The sequence below is a fragment of the Elephantulus edwardii genome, unplaced genomic scaffold, assembly GCF_000299155.1.
Source record: "Elephantulus edwardii isolate Elephantulus edwardi_28Jun2011 unplaced genomic scaffold, EleEdw1.0 scaffold00077, whole genome shotgun sequence".
NCBI lineage: Eukaryota > Metazoa > Chordata > Mammalia > Macroscelidea > Macroscelididae > Elephantulus > Elephantulus edwardii.
The window spans coordinates 4,224,895-4,247,223 of NW_006399827.1; the positions used below are offsets into that span (position 1 = coordinate 4,224,895).

The 22,329-nt window shown below is 36.3% G+C and overlaps 1 protein-coding gene across 1 annotated transcript in view; it reads right to left on the reverse strand.

Moving 5' to 3' along the window:
- STXBP4 (syntaxin binding protein 4) overlaps positions 1–22,329 on the reverse strand; it is a 208,778-nt gene that overhangs the window by 161,957 nt on the left and 24,492 nt on the right. The window contains exons 6-8 of the mRNA XM_006889457.1: positions 16,907–17,001; positions 5,808–5,904; positions 2,100–2,191 (exon numbers count right to left, since the gene is read on the reverse strand). Of these exons, the coding sequence (XP_006889519.1) occupies positions 2,100–2,191; positions 5,808–5,904; positions 16,907–17,001 (284 nt within the window). The remainder of the gene's footprint in view (positions 1–2,099; positions 2,192–5,807; positions 5,905–16,906; positions 17,002–22,329) is intronic.

A 22,329-nucleotide genomic window follows, 5' to 3' on the forward strand; every position in this document is an offset into this window, starting at 1 on the left:
GGGTAGAGAAAACAGTGCAACAACGAATGAATGAAAACCCAAAATCTCTGTAAATATTCACTAAAACTAATAAAATTTAATAATAATTTAAAAAAAAGTAGGACTGATTTAATCTGACTCAGCAATTCTTCTCAAAAGAGATCATCTTAAGAAATCTTTTGAGCTAGACAGCATGATGAGCAAAACAGGCGAAACACAAACGAATACATATCATATAGTTTCACTTATTATAAAGTTTTAAACCAGGGAAAATCCATATTTACATAAGCCAGAAGAGTGGCTTAGCTCTCACCCACTCATAGCTGCGGAGTCATAGCTAACCCGCCATTGGGTTTCCGAGGCTGTAAATCACACAGGAAGAGCACACCCATCTTCCTCCACTGGAGAAATGGCAGTAGGACTCCCTGTGGACTGGGCCAGCAGAACACCCTGGCTGGAATAGCGAGTGACTGGGACGTTGGCATGAAGCAGCTTTCTGAGCGCTGACAGCATGTGTGGTATACATTAAAAACTGATTAAGCTGTTCACCTAAGACTTTTGTGCTTTACTGTGTGCACAGTGTACTTGAGTAAGAATAGAGGTAAAAAATCAATTAAGGAAATGACAATTAAGCCACCTTTTATCTACCAAAAAAGAGATTTTATATTTATATATTTATACACACACACACACACACAAAAGTAAAGAGACCGGCACCCTAACAAAAAATTATTACAAAGCCTGACTGCTGTTTGAGACATTGAGATGGGTGAAGGAGTAACCGCAGTGGAATTTCCCTACTTAGATAGCAGATTTTCAACACCAACAACAAAACTGGGAATTGCGGTATAAAATAATAAGGTTTTTTTCATCTGTTTCTGGTGAGCCACTTGTGCAAACTCACCCCCAAATTTGTGTATATGTTTGATATTTCAAAACAATGGATCATTTTAATAGTGTTTTCTAAATAGTGGACCCTAGACCATGAAGCTATGTTTTAAATAAATTTTTCATAATTAAATGTTAAATGAATGCACTCCTTGTAGAAAAGTAAGTAATGCTTTGAGAGATGCTTCAGTTTAGTATGTGATTTAAAAAAGTCAAATTCATTGCCATCTACCTGAAACCAACTCATCACATGGGAGGAGGCTGCCAATCTTTCTCTGTTGGATTAGAACTGTCAGAGGCATGACCTTTGCATTAGAGTGAAACTCCCTTTAGACCAGCAGAGCTTCCTTGTATGTGATCACTTGAGGTAAACTGTAGTCTTACCCTAAATTGCAATTTAATTAAAAATCAAAAGAAAAGGAAACACAACCCCTAAACGCTAATAAAACAAACAAACAAAAATACCCAGTATTTCACATACACACAAAAAATATGAGTTAAATGTAATGATTATTGCACAACATTTTGATCTGCAGCCACAGGCAGGAAATTATTGGTTGTGTAAAAGATACTGCATAATTGCCATCAGCGTTTTGGTTTTGCTATCAAAGCATCACAAGCTTAACATACTCTTATCTGCCCTAAAATCATTTTGGTAGGGAAGTGAATGACTAATTTAGAGCGTGATAATCTCTTTGCAGCTGCTGAAGAAGCTTTGCGTGCTCGCACAAAGTCCTCTGGATCCCTGACTTCTTTGGCATACTGTAAGCATCCAAAGATGCAGGCCGCTTCATCAAAAAGAGGTGTGACAACTTTGAGAACTGGTGAGCAGCACGGAAACAATGCCGTGCTGTCAACATTAGGTAGATAAACACAGAACACTTGAATCAGCAAAACAGCTACCAGGCAGAAGGAAACCAATGCTACTCCTCTGTGAATGCTCAGTAATATTTCTAGTAAAGCAGTGTCTCCTTCAACGGCAAGAGGAGTGGGGACTCTCCTCAGAGCCTTGGAGGGATTTTAATTGTCAACATGACGATAACTAGGAAGATTAATTTACTACTCAGAAATATAGTTATTGCATTAATTTAGAACATTTCCTTGGTTGTATGCCACTTGTCAGCACACAGAAAAAATTACAGATTTTTGTGTAATTGCAAAAATTTTAGAGAGTCAACGCATAGCATCCAGGACTTGAGCAATCAAAGCAACTCTGTAAGTTACACTCTTACCTGTGAATCGAATGTGGTGGACATTTCCTGGGCACCAACATTTACATCATCCAATCGCAAGCAAAACAAATTCCTGGCAACTTGGACAAAATCTAAAATGGAGCAAAGTTTTGTAAGAACAGAGCATTTAACCTCAGCTAAATGAATCTAATGAAATTTTTGGTATGAAGTTGAAACAATAATACTAAGTCAGAAGTCAAATTTAACTTAATATATTACTTTAAAACAGAATTGACTAAAATGACAAGAAAATGTACATTAAAAGAGAGAGAAACTAATTTTACCTAATTCAGTTAAATTTACTACAATGTAAAGATTAGCTAAGATAATAAAGCAAACACATGTCTTCTCTTTCACTGCTACCAACTCAAAACTAAGTCATGGCTGATTCTAGTGGGTTTCTGAGGCTGTAAATCACAAGGTAGGCAAGTGACAATCTTTCTCCCTTGTTGCTGTGGGTAGATTTGAACCCAAGTTAGCAACCCCCTACAGACTCCACCACTAGAGCTCTCTTACTTAACTCGCTCGTGTTGCTATGAGCCTCGAGACGACTAGCACTCATAGCCAATTCTGACTCTTGTATCAGTTGAGGCTTTTTTTCCCTGAAACAAATGACAGTATTAGCAGTCCCAGCTTTTCTAGTTGGCATTCTCTGAAGTTTAATAATAACAACAGAAGTTAATGTTTATATGGTACAGATAGATTAACATGCTTGACTTCTAATCCAAGGACAAGACTTCCTAAAGGCACCCCTGAAGAGAGGCACAATTAGACATTGAAAACGCTGTGAAGCAGTTCAGCTTTGACACAACGGGATAGCAAATAGAGGTGGTGAATATATTAATGGTGGTGGTTCATTTCACATCCCAATAGAACAGTTAAATTGCTCAGCTGCTAAAAGATAGGGTAATGGTTCAAATTTACCAATGGCCATTCAGAAGATGTGGCAGTCTGTTTCTGGTAAAATAACTGCTTTGGAAACTACAGGGCTATTCTACTCTGGTCCATAGGGTTGCTATGAGTTGAGATAGACTCAATTGGAACGACTCTGTCTTTTTAATATGCCAAGCAAGAAATCAAACCTGTTGTAGAATTGGTTCTAACTCATCAACACACACACACACACACACACACACACACACACACACACACACACACACGTCTAACTCTTGCATAAAACCAGACTTTTTTACTGACACGTATGACATTATGTCACTGTTTTTCTGGATGGCTTTATCTGTGCAAGTAGAGCTGATCTCCACAGGACCGTCAATGGCTGCGACTTTCTAGTGGACTGTCAGGCCTTTCTTACGCAGCTCTCCCGGGTAGATCCAAACTCTTACCTTTTTGTTAGGTGGTGGTGGTGTTGATTGCCATCGAGTCAAGCATGACTCATATCAACCCTAGGAGCAAAATGTCTGAAACCTTTCTATAACTACCATTTATCAAAGTTCATAGCATTTCCAGAGGCATGCTGTTGAGGAAGTGGATGTCACTCTTGCTTCCAAGCTGAACATAAACTGTTAGCGTCACTTAGGGATAGATTCCAATGCCAGGTACAGTGCTAAGAGATTTCACAGTCATAATAATCTTGAGGTAGGTCTTCTTATAGTCTTCATTTTACAGATTAGTAAACTGGATCTAAGTCAGGTTAAGGAAGGTACCCAGTGTGACTTAGCAATGGTGAGTAGAGATTCCAATTAAGTTTGTCTGATTCTAAGGCTCAGGCTCTTAACTATATAACACAGCTTGACACAGTCCTAGGAACCAGTAAGCTGCTTCAAAGCACAACATATAGCATACTCAGCATCTATCCTCTATTATTCTTACTTTGGTGACTAGATTTCCATTTCCTGGGATCATTTCTAAATATTCCATCTTCCCTCATTATATAGGATTCTGTGTTTATTTCACAGATGCATTCATTATCTCCTGTGTTTAAATGAAAACCTGAAGTTCTTCTCTGCTCATGCATTATTTCTTTTCTTCCTTTTTAAAATTCTGTCTACTCAAGAGTTTTGGGTTCCACTTTTTATGTTGGAGAATTTCTCCAAAGGACTGTCGACCCTTGGCTATCAGTTTAAATTTAATAACCAGTCACTGAAAATTGGAACAGGAAGTTTTCTGTCCAGCGCTTGCTTTCAATTGCTGGGGGTCACTACTATACAGGACAGTCAGATGGCCAGCCGACACTTTTATCCAGTGTCTTCAGAGGCAACCCTACAATCACCTACCTATAATACTACAATCACCTACCTATAGGATATAAACATGGCTGCAAATTTCACTGAACAGTCTGGGTATGTGTTATGAGTAATGACTCACAAAACGACACTCTTTCAAACTCCCTGGTTGCTGGCAATTGTAGGTCCAAAACCTCTTTGGTTTTCCTTCTGAACTGAATATACATTTTCCCCTTAGAGGTATAAGGTATTGCCAGTTGCTGGATTGTTTGATGAAGGGCAGGGAACAGTATGTAGATTTTCTGTTCGTACAGATTTCTAATAGTCTTACATACATGCTCTGCTTTAGCCCAGCCTTCTAAGTATCGGATGCTTTCAACACCTAAACATTTTCAGGGTTCTGAGGATAAATCAGCTTATTCTTCACTATAATCTACCTATCTTTTCAGATATCTGAGCTCTAAATGCTTCTGCTCCATAATTCATTTACTGTCTTCATGCATTTTCTGTCTTCACATATTGTGGTTTAAATGATACATATTTTTCTGTTTCTTATTTGTATGATTTTGGGGTGATTTTTTTACAAAGAGATAGAACAACAGTATCCTTTCTTCTTTATTTCAAAACTAAAAGGTGAATTTCTTTCTTTCTTTTTCTTAGAAACAGACACTTTAAGAACACTGTGTTGCATCTATTATACAAGGAAAATGATAAAACTTAATGTTGTCAAGGATAAAACTGCTGTATTCATATATTACTAGAGGCAGAACAAACACATGTGTGAAGCAGCTCTGGAAAATGATTTATCACTACCTATCAGAAGTCTCAACACCTTGTGGGATTTATCTAAAGAAAAAAGAAAAAACTATATTCACAATGAATATAGACAGAATTGCCTATAATATCAGTTACTGAGAGATCATCAAAATTACCAATAATACAGTTAAATCAGTGCTATTTTTAATAAATAGCATAATTATGCTACTTTAAAATATAAAAAATCACATAGTATCACAAAATATCATATTCCCTTAAGAAAGGGTTGCAATTAATCTCACAGAAGTGAAACTGACACAGAGACTTAACATAGTGGCTGCAACAAAGGGCTTGAACTTGGCAATGACTGTGAGAAAGCACAAGCCGGGGTGATATTACATTCTATTATGCAGAGTAGTTATGAATCAGAACTGACCTGACAGCATCTAACAATAACATCTTTTGTTTCCCTTTTTTGATCTATCTAAAACAATGTTGATGCTATCAATAGATAGACAGACAGATGTTAAAGAGAGAGAGAGAATGATGGAATTTTAGAATTGGAAGTTCTGATTAAATTTTTCCTGTTGATTCAGCAATGTCAATAAGTCTAGCTCAGTGTGTAAAGCACTCTTTAGGGAATTGGAGTAGATGGATTCTTTTATTTTTTTCTGTTCTCCTAAATTTCCAAATAGGAAATCTCAATGAAAATGAGGCACAATAGCTTTTCAACCAATTTTCAGGGGCCATACAATGAATCTAATATTACCTCCAAAAGACACTGTTCCTCTAGAATCTACTTGCACTTGCTGTCTCAAGGCTTGCTGCTGTTCCTCCGTGGGCTGAAGACCAAGATAATGCAGAGCCTGGAAGAAAAAGGACTCGTGCGAAGCAGTTTTTTAAACACTCAAAGGATTAACATTTTCATTACAACTTTATTTTAAATTCAATGAAAAAAAATAATAATAGGAGCAGTGACCAAAATGAGAAATTAGATGTTCAAGGAATGTCTACTGACTACCATGGATTACTGCACCACAACTGTAGTAAGAGATTTTAACACACCACTCTCAACAAACAGCAGGTCACTTCAAAAGAAACTCAGGAAAGATGCAGAAGAACTAAACTATACCACTAAACAACTGTATAGACAAATTCAGGGTGCTTCACTAACTAAAACTCAATTTACTTTCTTCTCATGTGTACACAAAGCAAATCTCAACAAAATAAAAAAGCCTTGAAATAATAGAGTATCTTCTGAAACCACAATGTCACACATAAAGCTAGAAATTAACGAGATGAAGGATAAAAAAAAACTACCTGGTTTTGTTGTTGTTGTTATGTGCTGTCGAGTCGCCTGCGACTCATAGCAACCCTATGTACAACAGCCCTAAACTCCGCTCTGTCCTGTGCCAATCGCACTGTCTCTGACACTCCCATCCCAATTATCCCAGTCACTAAATCAATACACCTCATAGAGGGCCTTCCTCTCCTGTGCTGTCCCTCCACCCTCCCAAGCATGACATCCCTCTCCAAGGACATGTCCAAAGTATGTTAGACGGAGCCTCAGAATCCTTGCCTCCAAGGAGCCACCCGGTTTAACCCTTTCCAGGACAAATCTGTTTGTTTTCCTAGCAGTCCATGGTATTCTCAATACTCTTCTCCAGCACCACAGCTCAAAGGCATCAATTCTCCTTCTATCCTCCTTGGTCATTGTCCAACTCTCTGATGCATAACAGGTGATTGCGAAGACCATGGCCTGTATCAGACGCACCTTAGTCTCCAAAGAGATACCATTGCTCTTCAGCACTTTGGAGAGGCCCCTAACAGCAGACTTTCCCATGGCAATGAGTCTTTTAATTTCCTGGCTGCTGGTGCCAAGACTGTTGACTATGGAGCCGAGCAAACTAAAGCTGTGTACAATCTCAATCTCTTCACCATCCATCCTGATGCTGCCAATTGGTCCAGTGGTGAGAATCTTTGTCTTCTTGACATTGAGCCTCAATCCATATTGTAGGCTGCAGTCCTTGACACTCTGCAGCAGGCGCTTCAGGTCCTGGTTTTAGGCTAAATAATATACTGCTTGAGTACTACTGGGTTATAGGAGAAATTTAAAAAGTTCCTCTAAATGAATGAAAATGAAAATGCAACACTCTGGGATAATGCAAAATGGAAAATGCAAAAATCCTGGGATGCAGCTAAGGCAGGCCTAAGGAAGCAGTTCATAGCAAGAGGCACACACATTATAAAAGAAGGAAGGAGCAAAATCATCTTTACCAAACAGAAAAAAGAACAACAATCCAATCCCATGGCATCTTGAAGAAAGGAAATGATAAGGACAAGGGCTGAGATAAATTACATAGAAAACAGGAAAACAACTATTCATCAATAAAATGAAGAGCTAGTTGGCAACACAACTCTTTTCTACAAAGCTACAGCCCAAATGCCCAACCACAATGGAATGGATTGAAAAATTGTGGTACATTCACACAATGGAATACTATACAGCACACAGGAGCAATGATTTTGTAAATTACTACCCAGCATGGGAAGGACTAGAGAGCATTATGCTAAGTGAACTAATTCAGTCTCATAAAGACAAATACTGTATAAGACCATTATTATATAATGAGTATGAGGACCCAAGGAGGGGAGGGGATGCTTCTTAATCATAGGGTCACACAATTTGATGGGTGGAGGGAGGGGTAAATAAATGAAAAGGGAAAGATCTGGTGTGAAAAACTATATATATGAACTTTGTAAGTAAAACCATAAAAAAATCCCCAAAACAAGCTGGTTCTTTGAAAGGGTCAATAAAATTGGCAAGCCATTGGCAAATTTAACAAAAGAAAAGAAAGACACAACAGAGCCACATGAAATTAAATAGATAATAAATAGGTCAATCTGAAAAACTATAGGAAATGGAGAAATTCCTAGAAACCCACACCCTACCAAAATTGACACAGATATATGCAGGACACTTGATCAAACCCATCACAAAAGAAGAAATAAGCAGGTCATAAGAAGCCTCCCCCTAACTTAAAGTCCTGGACCAGTTGGCTTCAGGAGGGAATTCTATCAAACATTTAGGGACAAACTAGCACCCATTCTACTTACTTCATTCTAAAAAAATATAAAAAGAAAGAACACTTCCAGAGCTGTTCTATTAATTAAGCATAACTCTAATATCAAAACAAGGCAAAGACACCACCAAAAAAAAAAAAAGAAAGAAAGAAAACTTTAGACCAGTGAGTATCTCTCATGAACATAGAAGCAAAAATTCTTAACAAAATCCCATCCAATAGAACCTAACAGTATACCAGAAAAATAATTCAAAATGACCAACTGGGAGTCAAACAAGTATTCAAGAATGGATGGTTCAATATAAAAACAAACAAAAAAAACCCCCAAAAACAAAACAAAAGTAATTCATCACATTAACAAAGCAAAGAACAAGAACCACATGATTGATCCTATCAATTGAAGCAGAAAAGGCCTTTGACAAAATTCAACACTCCTTCCTGATTAAAATACTTAACAAAATTGGAATAGAAGGGAATTTCCTCAGCATAGTGAAAAGCAGATACATAAAACCAAATACTAACATTATCATAAACATCGAAAAACTAAAGGCATTCCTCTTGCAAGTAGGGACCAGGCAAGAACACCCACTACCACCACTCCTATTCAATATTGTATTGGACGTACTTGCTGAGGCCATACAAAAAAGAGAAGGAAATAAGAGTTATCTAAATTGGTAAACAGATGATATGATAGTGTACACAGAAAACTCAAATGACTCAACCAAAAAAGTGTTACACTTAACTGAACTAATTTAGTAGAATGGCAGGATACAAGATCAATATATAAAACCCAGCCGGATTTCTCTACTACAACAACAACAACAACAACAACAAAAGCATGGAAAAGGAAACTAAAAAGGAATACCATTTACAACAGCCAATCACAAGACTATATACTTGGGAATAAACTTAACTCGAGACACAGAAGACCTTTATAAGGAAAACTACAAAACACTACTACAAGAAACAATAAGAGACCTAACCAAATGGAAAAATATACACTGCCATGGATGGGAATACTCAATATTGTGAAAATGACAGAGGTGGTGTGAAAAACAATGTATCTGAACTTTGAAAACAAAGCAGTATAAAACAAAAGAAAATAAATGCAAATTAATTGGTTATAAAATTACTACCCCACAAATAAATATAACTTCCTCTACAGTTACACAAAATGACAACTCAATACAGATATCAAATTCATTCTTGAAAGAGATAGGAAGGCAATTTGGCAGTTTCTTTGGAAAAGAAAGAGTCCCTGAATAAGTTCTTCTGAAAAATAAAGTGGGAGACACAGCACTCCTTGACCTCATAATATACTACATAGCTGTAGCAACCACTATAGCATGGTATTGGTATAATGACAGACATACAGACAAATGGAATAGAATCAGAAATCAACCAATCTACCTATAATCAATTATATTTGACAAGGAATCACAACCTATCAAATGGGGTAATGACAATTTCAACAACTAGAGATGGCAAAACTGGGTATTCATCTGCAGAAAACTGAAACAGAATCCACATCTCACATCAAACAAAAAAATCAACTCAAGGTAGATCAGAGACCTATAAGCAAAAACTGTAAGGATCATAAGAGACAAAAAGGTATCAAACTTGGAAATCTTAGCCTAAGAACATAAATAGGATTACAAATATAGTCAGAAATGCACAATCAGGAGAGGATAGAATCGATGAATGGAACCTCCTAAAAATGAAGTTAATGTATGCATAAGAAAACTTTTTCCAACAGGGTGAAAAGAAAACCTAAAGACTAGGAAAAACATTTGGCAATAACATCTCAGACAGAGGTCTCATAACAAAAGTTGACAGAATACTACAGGGCCTCCATGAGGAAAAAGGTGGATAACCCAATAAAAAATGGGTAAAGACATGTGAGGAAATGTTCAAAATCACTCTCAATTAGAGAGATGCAAATCAAAATGTGCAACAACGAATGAATGAATATCCAAGTTTTCTGTAAACTCTCATTAAAATTTCAAATAAAATAATAATAACAAAAAAAGGTTCCCAGACTCACCCTAGACATACTGATTCAGCAAAACCAAACCAAAACAAACAATTAAGGGGAAAAAAACCCCACCAAAAACAGCAATGAGATACCATCTCACCCTAGTAACAGCAGCAAAGTTTAACAGGACAGCAAGCATTTAATGTTGGAGAGGATGCCAAGAGATTGGCACTCTCATGCACTGCTGGTGGGATTTTACAATAGTACAACCACTCTGGAAGGCAGTTTGGCATTTCCTCAAAAAGCTGAACACAGAAATTCCATATCACACAGAAATCTCACTGATAGGAATATATCTCATGGAAATTAGGACTGAGATACTTCTGCATTCATAGCAGTTTTATTCACAAAAGAAAGAAAATGGAAATAGCCCAAATGCTCATAAACAGACACCGGGGTTGAGAAATTATGGTATATTCTCACAATGGAATACTATGCAGCACTAAGGAACAACAATTTTGTAAAATATTATATAACATGGGAGAGTGCAGAGAGCATTATGCTGAGAAAACTAACCCAAACTCCTAAAGACAAATATTGCACAAAACCATTATTGTAAAAATAGAAGGCTAAACTAGCAAGATATGTGTAAATGTTCAGAAGGGGAGGTGGAAAGGAGAAAGAGGCAGAAAAGAAGAAGGGTGGAAATCACTGGGAGGTTAGGGGTGGATAGGGGGTGTTGTGAAGGAATAGAAAAGATTTAATGAGGTTGAAAAGATGTGGTAATAATAGGTATAGATAATAATAATTATGTAAAATACAGTGTATGAATGATTGTAAGGAATACTTTGTAAATTAAAGATTATATAAACTACAACGTACATGAATGAAACACAACGTATATGAATTATTATGTCCAAACCAATAAAAATACTGGAAGGGAAAAAAGAATGTAAAAATTTTAAAAATGAATATATTATAATTCACTATCCATTCTCTAACTGATGATCTTTTATAATTATTCCAATCTGTTTTTATTATAAAACATCGTACATGTCTTCTTGTATACATATGTGACAATTTCTCTGCATTATACTGAGATACATATTGTCAACTTTTTTTAGATACTGTAAAATTTTTCTCCAAAATGGATATCCCAAAGTATGCACAGTAGTATATAAGCATTTTTATTTCTATGCATTCTTAACAGCATCTGGTGTTTTCATGCTTCAATTTTTGTCAATATGGTTGATGTAAAATAATATGCTGGTTTTTTAATTCTAATTTCCTTAATTATATATGAGATTGAACATTCTTTACATGTTTAATGCTCATGTTTTCAACGCCTAAACTACTTAAGAATATGTTTTAAAATTTTCACAAAAGAGTATTAGGAAATATCTTTCTGTAATTGATTCTTAATTGCTAATTGGCATCTGATAAAATTACATGAAGAGGACTTGAAGCACTGTCTTCAGAAGATCAAAGACTATACAGCTTGCACTACGCATTATATCTTAACAGTAAGGGGGGGGGGGAAATCCTCACTACTGGACCCACTAGGCAACATCATGACAGATGAAGGAAGACGGAAGTTGTCAACAATTTCATTCTATCTGAGTCCACAGTCAATACCCACAGAAGTAGCAGTCAAGAAATTAAAAAATGTATAGGGAAAAATCTAATATCAAGGACCTCTTTAAAGTGTTAAAGAGCATATATAAGGATGACAAAAGAAGAATCAACGCCTTCTAACTGTAGTGCTGGAGAAGAGTACTGCATATCCCAAGGACAGTGAGAAGAATAAGCAAGTCATGCTTCTTTGAAGCAAGACAGTGACACTTCATTTCATAGACTTTGGGCACGTTAGGAGGGACCAGTCATTGGGGGAAAAGACATCATGCTAGGAAAGGTGGAGGATCAGAGAAAGATTAACAAATAGCTGCACTGACACAATGACTCCAACAATGAGATTTAGCCTATCCGAGATGAGGAAGGTGGTGCAGGACAGAGGCAAGGCTCACATGTCGTGCTGAATGGGTCACTATGATTCCCAGCCGACTTAGTAGCACCTACTAACAACAAGATTAACACGAGCAGTTCTTGAATAATGGTAGAGATTTTCTCTCTGACCGAAGGCATGGTCTGTGTGCTTGAGAAGAATGTGAATTTTTTAATTGCCAGGTGTAGAGTTTATATCCTTAAATAAAAAAAAAAATTCCTTGTTTTTTTAAATTTAACAAAACAATGTTCTAAAATTCCCTGTCATGGTGGCAGACTTATAAATTCCCCCACTTCTCCTTAAAATTCTGTCAGTTTTTCCACTGGAACTATTTTGAGGGCACCCTCGTAGTGCAGTAGTTAGAGCATTTGATTGCTAATGCAAAGGGCTCCAGTCAGAAATGACCAGCTGTTCTTTGGGAGAAAGACTGCTTGCCTTAGAAAGTCTACAGGGCAATTCTACTCTATTTTATAAGATCTCCAGGAATTTGAGGGAGCTCTGGTGGCTAAGGGTAAGGAGCTGTGCTACTATCTCAAAGACACGTGGTTCAACTTCACCAGCTGTTCTGTGGCAGAAAGATGGGTAATCTCCACCCATGCAATTTACTGCCTCTAAAAACCTGCTGGAGGGTCAGCTATGAGTCAGTTCTGACTCAATGGTATAAAACAACAACAACTAGACATTGGAATTTATAACAGCGACAAGTTTGTGTTTTAGGGTTGTCTGTTTTACTGTTAGGTATATAGATTCACAATTTTTATATTCCCTAGGTAAACGATTCATTTTTACCACTGTAATAAATGGTTTTTGTCCCTAGTGATGCTTTCTTCCTAAAAGTCTTTTGTATAAAGATGATACAGCTACATAAGCTTTTTATTAATGAATATGTATTTAGTATATTTATTTCCATTGTAACAAAATATGTTTACATATTGCACTGGGAAAGTCTGTAGTCAAGGACCTCTCCAAATTATTGAGGAGTAATGATGTCAGTTTGAGGACTAAGGTGCACCTGATTAAGCCCATGGTCTTTTCAGTCACTTGTTATGCATCTGAGTGCTAGATGATGAATTGATGCCTTAGAATTACGATATTGGAGAAGAGTGCTGAGCATCCCATGGATTGCCAAAAGAACAAACAGCTATGTCTTGTAGAAGGCACAGCCAGAGTGCTCCTTGGAGACAAGGATGATGAGGCTTAGTCTCACATACTTTGGACACGTTGGAGAGATTCTTCCCTGGAGGAACATCATGTTTGGAAAGGTGGAAGGGCAGTGAAGAGGAGGAAGACCCTCAACCAAGGAGGTTGATACGGTGACTGCAGCAATGGGTTTGAGTGTGTCAGAGATTATGAAGATGTTATGGGTTAGGACAGTGTTTATTCAGTTAGTCATAGGGTTCCATGAGTGGTACTCAACCCAACAGCACCTAACAACAACAACAATATACATACATACAACTTGGCTGTACACATATTCAAGCAGTACAGAAATTTCTAAATTGGGATCCTCTTATTAACTACCCCTACTTTGCAAAAGCAAAGCCTCTAAGCACTGTATGTCAGTAGTTTCCTCCCCCTGCCACATTATGAACCAAAGCTCTAAACACTATTAACAATGTGTTGTCTAATTTTCCATATTTTCTTGAAAAAAAAATGTGGATATGTACATATATGTGTGTATGCAGATAAGTATATATATATATGTATATGTATGTACATGCATATACCATGGTCAATCAGAAGAACATACCCAGCTGTTTTGGAAGGAAAGCAGGAATAATAATGTTCCTTAGAATCCCAACATGGAAAGAGTTCATCTCATGTAGTCTGTACATGTTATCAGCAGGGACGAGTCCCTGGAGAAGGACAATGTGGTATTGGCCAAGTAGAATGTCACTGAAAATGAGGAAGACCCTCAAGGAGATGGGATGACACAAGAGCTGCAACAGGACCAAACACAGCAGTGAGGATGAGGTGGTGCAGGGCGTGGCAGTGTTTTGTTTGTTCTGCTACACACGGACTGGAAACAAGATGACGGCACCCAACAACGCTCACAGTGTCTACGTGGATATGGACATTCATATTATCTTGGCAAAATTCAGCTCTCTCTTAAGGAGCAGAGAGGTATATAAGATCAAGATGTACAGAGAATGTCAGAGTCTAATTTTAAAGCTGGGTTCATTTTATCATTATTATTTATACTGTACATGCATAGTATATATTTTCTCTTGAAGCACTAATATAAAACACTAATATATTTTCCTAGTAAAGAAATAAAATTAATTTTACTAATGCAAATGAAGCACCTATCTCAGTAGGTACTTAATATATCCTTACTACATTAAATAATAATACAATTGAACAATGCAATTAACTATTGTAAATGGAAGAAGAGCTAAACTTAGTAATAGCTGACAATGTTGTTAAAAGTAAATTTACTCTGCTGGGTTCAGCCTACCATATCCTCCAGGTAGTTCATAAATTTAAATTGGAAGTCATTTATTTTTGATCAAAAAAGTGGGTCCTACTAATTTCTTGAATTACTAAAGCCATCTTTTAGCCTTAGATTGCAAAGTTGCTAATTGGCCAAATGTGTCCTTGATGTTGAAATGAGGAATATAAAAAATAAAAACATAAAAAAGCCAGTCCTTTATGATATTAGTCACGTACTTCCCAGTAGAATTTAAAGACCATTTCATTAACTACAGACAGGCACAGAGAACGGTGCTGCTCACTGGAGTTTCTTCAAATGTTACAGAAATGGCAGAGGTAAAGCAAATAGCAGCGAAATGGCATCTGTATCCCAAAGCAACTTTCTCAGGTACAAATAGACAGAGAGCACACAGGTGCCATAAATCTTTGTCTAGGAGCCAATGAATAAACTATTTCTTTTTGTTGTATTTACCATGCCCACTTTAAGTTTAACATCAGGAAAAAATTAAACACACAGTATTTTTTTTTAATTTTTTGGGGAAAAAAGAGAACACTATTAATAACTACAGTGAAAGCATTCTTAAATAGCTGTATATTCAACTATGGAAGCTGCAATGGTAAATAACTTTTCAGACATGAAATTAAGAATTACTTTACTGCTAAAAATCAATTCAAGTATACCTGTATATAAAATTTCCTACTTTGATTGGTAAATCATATGGGATTTCATGAAGACAATACCAAAATATGTATGTGACATTCTCTAAAGAGTAATTTCTTTTATCAAATATTAATATCTCAGTTTTCTTTAAAAACTACAGTGAGAGGCTAATTACTTAATAACCACAAATCAGTCAACACCTATTTCTTGAAAAACCAAACATGATTATATGATCAATTTTCTAGATGTTCAAGAAGAAAAAGAAGATATAATTTTACTTCATTTTCATGCAAAATTCACATTCAACTGATATTAACATTTTCAATTTGTCTTATCTATTACTAACAGGAAATATATGAAAAATTTAACAAAACTAGACTGTTCTAAAAATAACTTTAGGAGAACCTTTTAAAATCAAAATGATATTGGTATTTTTATATACATGAAATAATGCAAAAAGATAAAGTAGCTCAGAAAATCCTTAATATTTTATTTAACGACTAGAAAAACACTTAGTGAAATGTAGATTCATATTCTGGAAACAAAGGATAATCTGTCAAAAAGGTCATTATAATTTGGGTAAGGACAGAGAAACCTAGTTTTTTGGTTTTGGGGTTTTGTTTTTTTTGGTGGAAACCGAGTTTTACAATCTATGTGGTTTTCTTTGCTATGAACTACCTTCTTTTTTCTCTACAATATATTCCATTTGCTTAGGCTAAAAAGAGAACCAATTCTAATTACAAGTCAAGCAGCTCATTTCTCAGAGAGAAATTTTAGATGGTTTTTATACCTCAAATGAAAATAATATCACGTCCTAAAAAGATGTTAAAAGAACAAAGTTGGTGAGGTAAAGCCATTAGATCATTTTTGCTGTATCCAGAGGAATGGTCAGTTATTACATCCTAGGTATTCAGGAATTCATGCTAAAGCACTAGAATTAAAGAACAATATTCATTCATTTTTAAGAGACATTAACAGACAAGTTCCCAAACCTTAATCACTCTATCTTTGAAAATGTTAACATCAATTGAATGCAAATTTTGCCATTAGCCAGAAATGACAGGACTGTAGGGGCTGCATATCCAGAAAATGACACAGCATATTCTTCCTGCCAGTTCCCTGGAAGTCTTGCAGAAATAGTGTCAAGATACTTTTCTATCTTTAAGTTTTACTTTTTGATTCTTCATCAGTTTCTTTCACACACCGAAGCTTTCAGTGTTTCACTCTTTCTAGGTCTATTTTTCGATGCCTTAGAAAATCACTTACATCTTCTTTATATTTAGTAATCATATGCATATTTTTTCTTTAGGATTAAGTCTCTTTAGGTTTATTTTTAATTAGAATAATGAAATATCACTTTATTGCATTTATTCATATCCTTTATGAAGCTTAACACATTTTGTCATAATGCCATGCTTTCTTTGATGTTAGATTATTGGGCACTGTCTCATTCTCATTAGATTTGTCTCATTCACAAAGAGAAGAAACTCATCAATCTGAATGTCTATCTAATTACAAAAGGTTTTTACTGATTTAGTAGTTGTAGACCAACATGAACAGTCCAATTAAAGACAGGTGATACAAACTGCCATTCATTTAAAAGCAAGTAAGTTGCTCTTCAAGAAAGGAATGGCAAGTACTTTAACGTCTTAAAGGTTGACAATACTTTCTTGCTATTGTTTTATGGAAGAAACATAAAAATTGAAGCATTTACCATTTCAAGTTTCTCTGCCTTAAGGCGTGCAGAAGGATTTAGGGAAATCGTCTTTCCTTGTGGTCCATAATTATCTTTCCAGGCAGGGGCAATATCTAAAAGACAACAGGGTGCACATTAATTGGAAATTTAATTGGAATAGAACTTTTCATTTGACAGGATGTGTTCTGAGCTCCTGCTGTTCAAAAAGAATTCTGGCTAATCAGTTGGCAGTTTTCATTATTATTATTTCTTTAAATCTAATATGCATCCTATAAGCCATCTTCACTTGAGCCCTAAAGATACAGCAGAAAAACAACAACCCTAGATATATTTATTGCTAAACCTACCACCAGAAATAGTATCTTTAAAAGCAAACATATTTTCTGCCACTATAACCGTCATTGTGGTACCTTTCTAATTGTAAGGTAGATAAATTTCTTTACAAATAAAATAATGTTTTATGAACAATTTTAAAATACCATCACACCTCTTTAACTGGTAAAAGGGATGCTGTTATACTAATTCTGAAAGTACCCTGGAAAAATCCATAAATGCAAGTCAGTTCAAGTTTGGACATAAAGGATGATAGAGATTCAGAACTTTTTGAGCTAACATTTCCTTTCTTATTTTACAGAGGGTTCTATTTCTAGTATCATAAATGGACTTTCAAGAGTTGAAGTTCACACAACCAATTCTCATTCTTCTTCTCTCTCTTTTTTTTATTCTTCTTCTCAAAAATCCCTTTAATAGTCCCTGATTATTTAGATGATCCTTTATCTCTGTTGAAGGAACAAAAGATTAAGTGCTCCAAGGGGCTTGAACTGGAAGAGTTAGTTTAATACACGCAAGTTTGCAGATCAAACCCCTGAAATCACTATCAGTCCCTACTATCTAAATTGCCACTATGCTAAATAAACTTTAAAATGCTATTTTACTAGTTCTACATAGGAACAAGAGGAAGAGAAACAACTTTTTAAAATGTCACATCTTTATGCAGCGTTTTAATTTTTTAAAATTTCTCAGAGCATCTGTCTCTAAGTACAAAATGATTTGCATTCTCTTTCTTAAGAACATAAGAAGCGCATATGAAAATAAATGGTCTCCCTCTAAACCTTTAGCACATCTTTAACATTCTATGGAAAATCTTGACTGTAGCTTATAGGTGTCAAGATCATGTAAAAAAAAAAGTTGGTTGCTAACTTTTAGTTTCAAATAGAATCATCCCTTGAGTTGATATCAGAGAGCATGGATTTTAGCACAGTAGAATTTTTAGAATTCTTATAAACCAGATCCAAGCCAAATACAACTGCTACCAACTCAATTCCAATTCACAGTGGTCTTCTGTCAGATGCCCAAGGCCATAATTCTTAATGGGAGGAAACTGCCCACCCTTTTCTTAAGGAGTTACCAGTGGATTTGAACCTTAGGACATGCAGAGCCTTTTGGCTGGCAGAAGGACATGCTACAGACTATTTTTATAAAGAAGATCTTCTTTGTTATTGTGAAATCTAATGTTGCATTGGGCTAAAAAAATATTGTATATGTATTTTTTTCTCTTAAAGTATTTCTCTGCCAAATCGGGTAGTTGTTGTTAAGTGCCAACAAGTTGGCTAAGACTCACAGAGACCCTATGGACAACAGACCTGAACTCTGCCATCTCCGTGCCCTCCTCATCTTCTCTTGCCACACTTGAGCCCATTGCAATAGTCGTTGTGTCAATCCAGCTCATTGAGTAGGGTGGTATGGAATTCCCCACACCAGGTAAGGTCAACTTTTCTCATTTCTACAGCTATGTTGGAAGTTAACAGAAGATTGCTTTTGTTAGATACCATGAGTATAACTCATAGCGACCCTATGAACATCCAACCTAAACCCAGCCCTAGTCTGCCATCCTCATCATCTCTGAAATGCTTGAGTCCACTGCTGAAGTCACCGTATCAATCCATTGGGGGGGTCTTCCTCTCCTTTGCTGACCCTCTATCTTTTCAAGCATCATGTCCCTCTCCAATGAACAGCCTCACCTAGCAACATGCCCAAAATATAAAAAGAGGAAGCTTCACCATCTTTGCCTACAAGGAACATTTTGGCTGCATTCTCTTCAAGACATAATCTGTTTGTTTTCTTGGCAGTCCATGGGATATTCACTACTCTTCTCCAGCACCACAACTCAAAGGCATCAATTTTTCTTCTGTCATGGTGCGGCAATGAAGGAGTGAAAGCCCAGAATCCCTGTGAGTGTTCATTGAAACGAATAAAATTTAATAATAATAATAAAAAAAAATTTTTTTTCTTCTGTCTTCCTTTTCATTGTCTGGTTCTCCAATGCACAGCAGATGACTGAGAAGACCATGGCCAAAGTTAGGTGTACCTTAGTCTTCAAATTGACATCACTGGTCTTTAGAATACTGAGGAGGAACCTGACTGCAGACTTGCCCAATGTACTGTGTCTCCTATATTAGGATGTTGATTGTTGGTTCAAGGATGATGAGATAATTGACAGCTGCAATCCTTTCTTAGTTATTCTTTGCTTTAGTTGTGTAGTACACTAAGGACTTCAGAAATGTTAGCTTGTTCATCTTCTAATAGCCATCACGACATAGATCTTATTATTCTATTATGGTATGAACTGTATCTCCAAAATGGACATGTTGGTGCCCTAATTCTTGCACAGGTGAATGTAATCTTGCTTGGGGCAATCAGGGATTTTCTCTTCAGATGTTCTCTGTTAAGTTAAGGAATGAATACACACTAGAGGAGAGTGGCTGTTAATATCAATCTCTCCTGCTTAGGGATTCATAAGAGGCATTTTATAAAAGGATTTGAACTCTTATAACCCTAAAGCTAAGGTTTTAAATGTGTCAACATCTTTCTCATTGGTTTTTTCCACTGGGAAAGTAGGAACACATAGGAGCAGTGAAGATAAAAATATAAAATACTTTGAAAACTATAGAGTATTATTAATGTTAACAGACACTACTTAAATAAGAATTTTCACTGACTTTGTATTTAACAATATGTAATCGCAATTCAACAAAACCTTGGGCCTCTTTTGAGCCAACTCTTTCTTACAACTTTGCCCTTGAAAGAAAACCTTAAGGCCTGTTTATAAACCCAGTATGTTTTGGCAATTTAGGGAAGTCTAACCTGACTTGTTTTTCTCATTTGCCAATACTATTTCTCTATTTCAGGCTAAAGCTCTTTGCATGCTCTACTTTGGAATTCAGTTTTCAAAGCATGATTTGTGATTACAGATCTTCTGCTTCTTCTTTTCAAGGGCTGAAGAAAGGGATTGTTTTATATGGGTGGGATCAATACAATGTGACTTACACCAGAACCCCTCACTGGATATTTTCCCCCCGTCACTACTATGTTTCAAAGGCTCTGTGCAGGGGAATGAAGCTTCTGTTTAAATTCATGACAGTTATTTGTTCAAGCAGTATTTCCTTATTGATTTTTAGGAGTATCTCTGGTATACTTTCAGCTCATTCACAAATTCATGCCTTACTCAGTTTATGGCAACAGTACATGCCTGTATATAGAAATATATTTATATCATAAGGTACCTCATTGCCTTCAACTTGAGTTAGACCCATAGCACCTCTCTGTTGGACTTCCAAAGACATAAATATTTAAGGGAGGAGATGGCTCCTCTTTCTCCAGCTACAATAATTTTTTTTAAGCATCCAAGTATTATGTGGATTTTCAGCAACTGTACGTAGTTTTACACTTTGGGAAGAGAGATTGGCTTACAGTTTTTATAAGTCAACATTAAGATTTTATACCTTTTAAATAAAAACCAATTACTTGGAGGAGTGTAGAAAAAAAAAGTCATGATCTAATTTGGGGATAATCTACAGCTAAGTATTCTGTCTCACATACATTGGGCATGTTGTTAGGAGAAGCCAATCTTGGGAAAGGACCTCATGGTGGAAAAGGTTAAGGGTCAGAGACAGAGAGGAAGACTCTCAGCAAGATAGACTGACACCGTGACTTTAACAATGGGCTTGGGCACATGAGAGATCATGAGGATGTCCAAGATCAGGGCAAGGTTCAGATCTCTTGTTTATAGGGTAGCTCTTTGTAGTTGACTTGATGACACCTAACAGCAACAACTAAAGTCTAACACTGTTTCTTGGAGTCTCTGGTGTAACTTTATCACAGTTTACTCAGGATTTCATTGTGCGATTCTTTTGCTCTAATCTCGTAGGGTCCTTCTTGCTGCTCGGTGCTATCAACTCACAGCAATCCCTTGTGACACAGCGGAATTGCCCCGTAGAGACAGTGGCAATGAAGGAAGAAGATCAAGCTACACTGAAAGCATTGTGGCGGGGGTGGGGGGGGAGACCCCAGGAATTGATAACATGTTTCAACTAAAAATCAACAACTTCAATCTTTTCTCCATCTATTATGATCTGTGTATTAGCCCAGAGGTGAGGATCTGTTTTCTTGATATTGAAATGCAACCCATATTGAAAGCTGCAGTCTTAGCCCTTCTGCAGCAAATGCTTCAAGTAGTGCTTAGTGTCAATGAGTAAGGTTGTTTTATCTGTGTATAATGTGGGTTATTGATGAGTCTTCCTTTAATCCTGATGCCACATTCTTCTTCATAAAGTCCAGCCTCCCAGATGATATGTTCCACATAGAGATTGAAAATGTATGCAGGAAAGACACATCTCTAATGTGCTCCTTTACTGATTTTGAATCATGAAATGTTCCCTTCTTCTGTTCAGACAACAGCTTCCGAGTGTAGTAGATACAGATTACACATGAGCACAATCAGGTGTTCTGAGATTTCCATTCATCTCAGTGTTATCCAAAATTTGTTGTGATCCACACAGTCAAATGCCTTTGCATTGTCAATAAAACACAAATAGAAATCCTTCTGGTGCTCTCTACTTTCAATCATGATCCATCTGATATCAGCAATGATATCTCTAGTGCACGGCTTCTTCTAAATCCAGCTAGCAGTTCTCTGTCAATGTCCTATTCTAGTTCATTTTTTTAATAATCTTCAGCAAGATTTTGCTTGCATATGATATTAGTGATATTGTTTGAGATTTTCAACATTCTGTAAGATCACCTGTTTTGGTACTAGGAATAAATATTGATCTCAACAGAAAATATCATAATAAATAAAGAAAAGATCGAAAACTGTTAATGACTTCATCTTACTTGGCTCCATGATCAATACACTTGGTAATAGCCATCAGGAGATCAGGAGATACGCTGCACTTGGATAGCCTGCAGTATGGGATCTCTCCAAATGGCTGAAGAGCAATGATATTAGTTTGAGGACTAAGGTACACCTGATTCAGGTCATGGTTTTTTTCAATACTTGGTATGCATTTGAGAGCTGAACAATGAATAAGGATGACAAAAAAATTAACACCTTTGAGCTGTGGTGTTGGAGAAGAATACTGAATATTCCACGGATTGTCAAA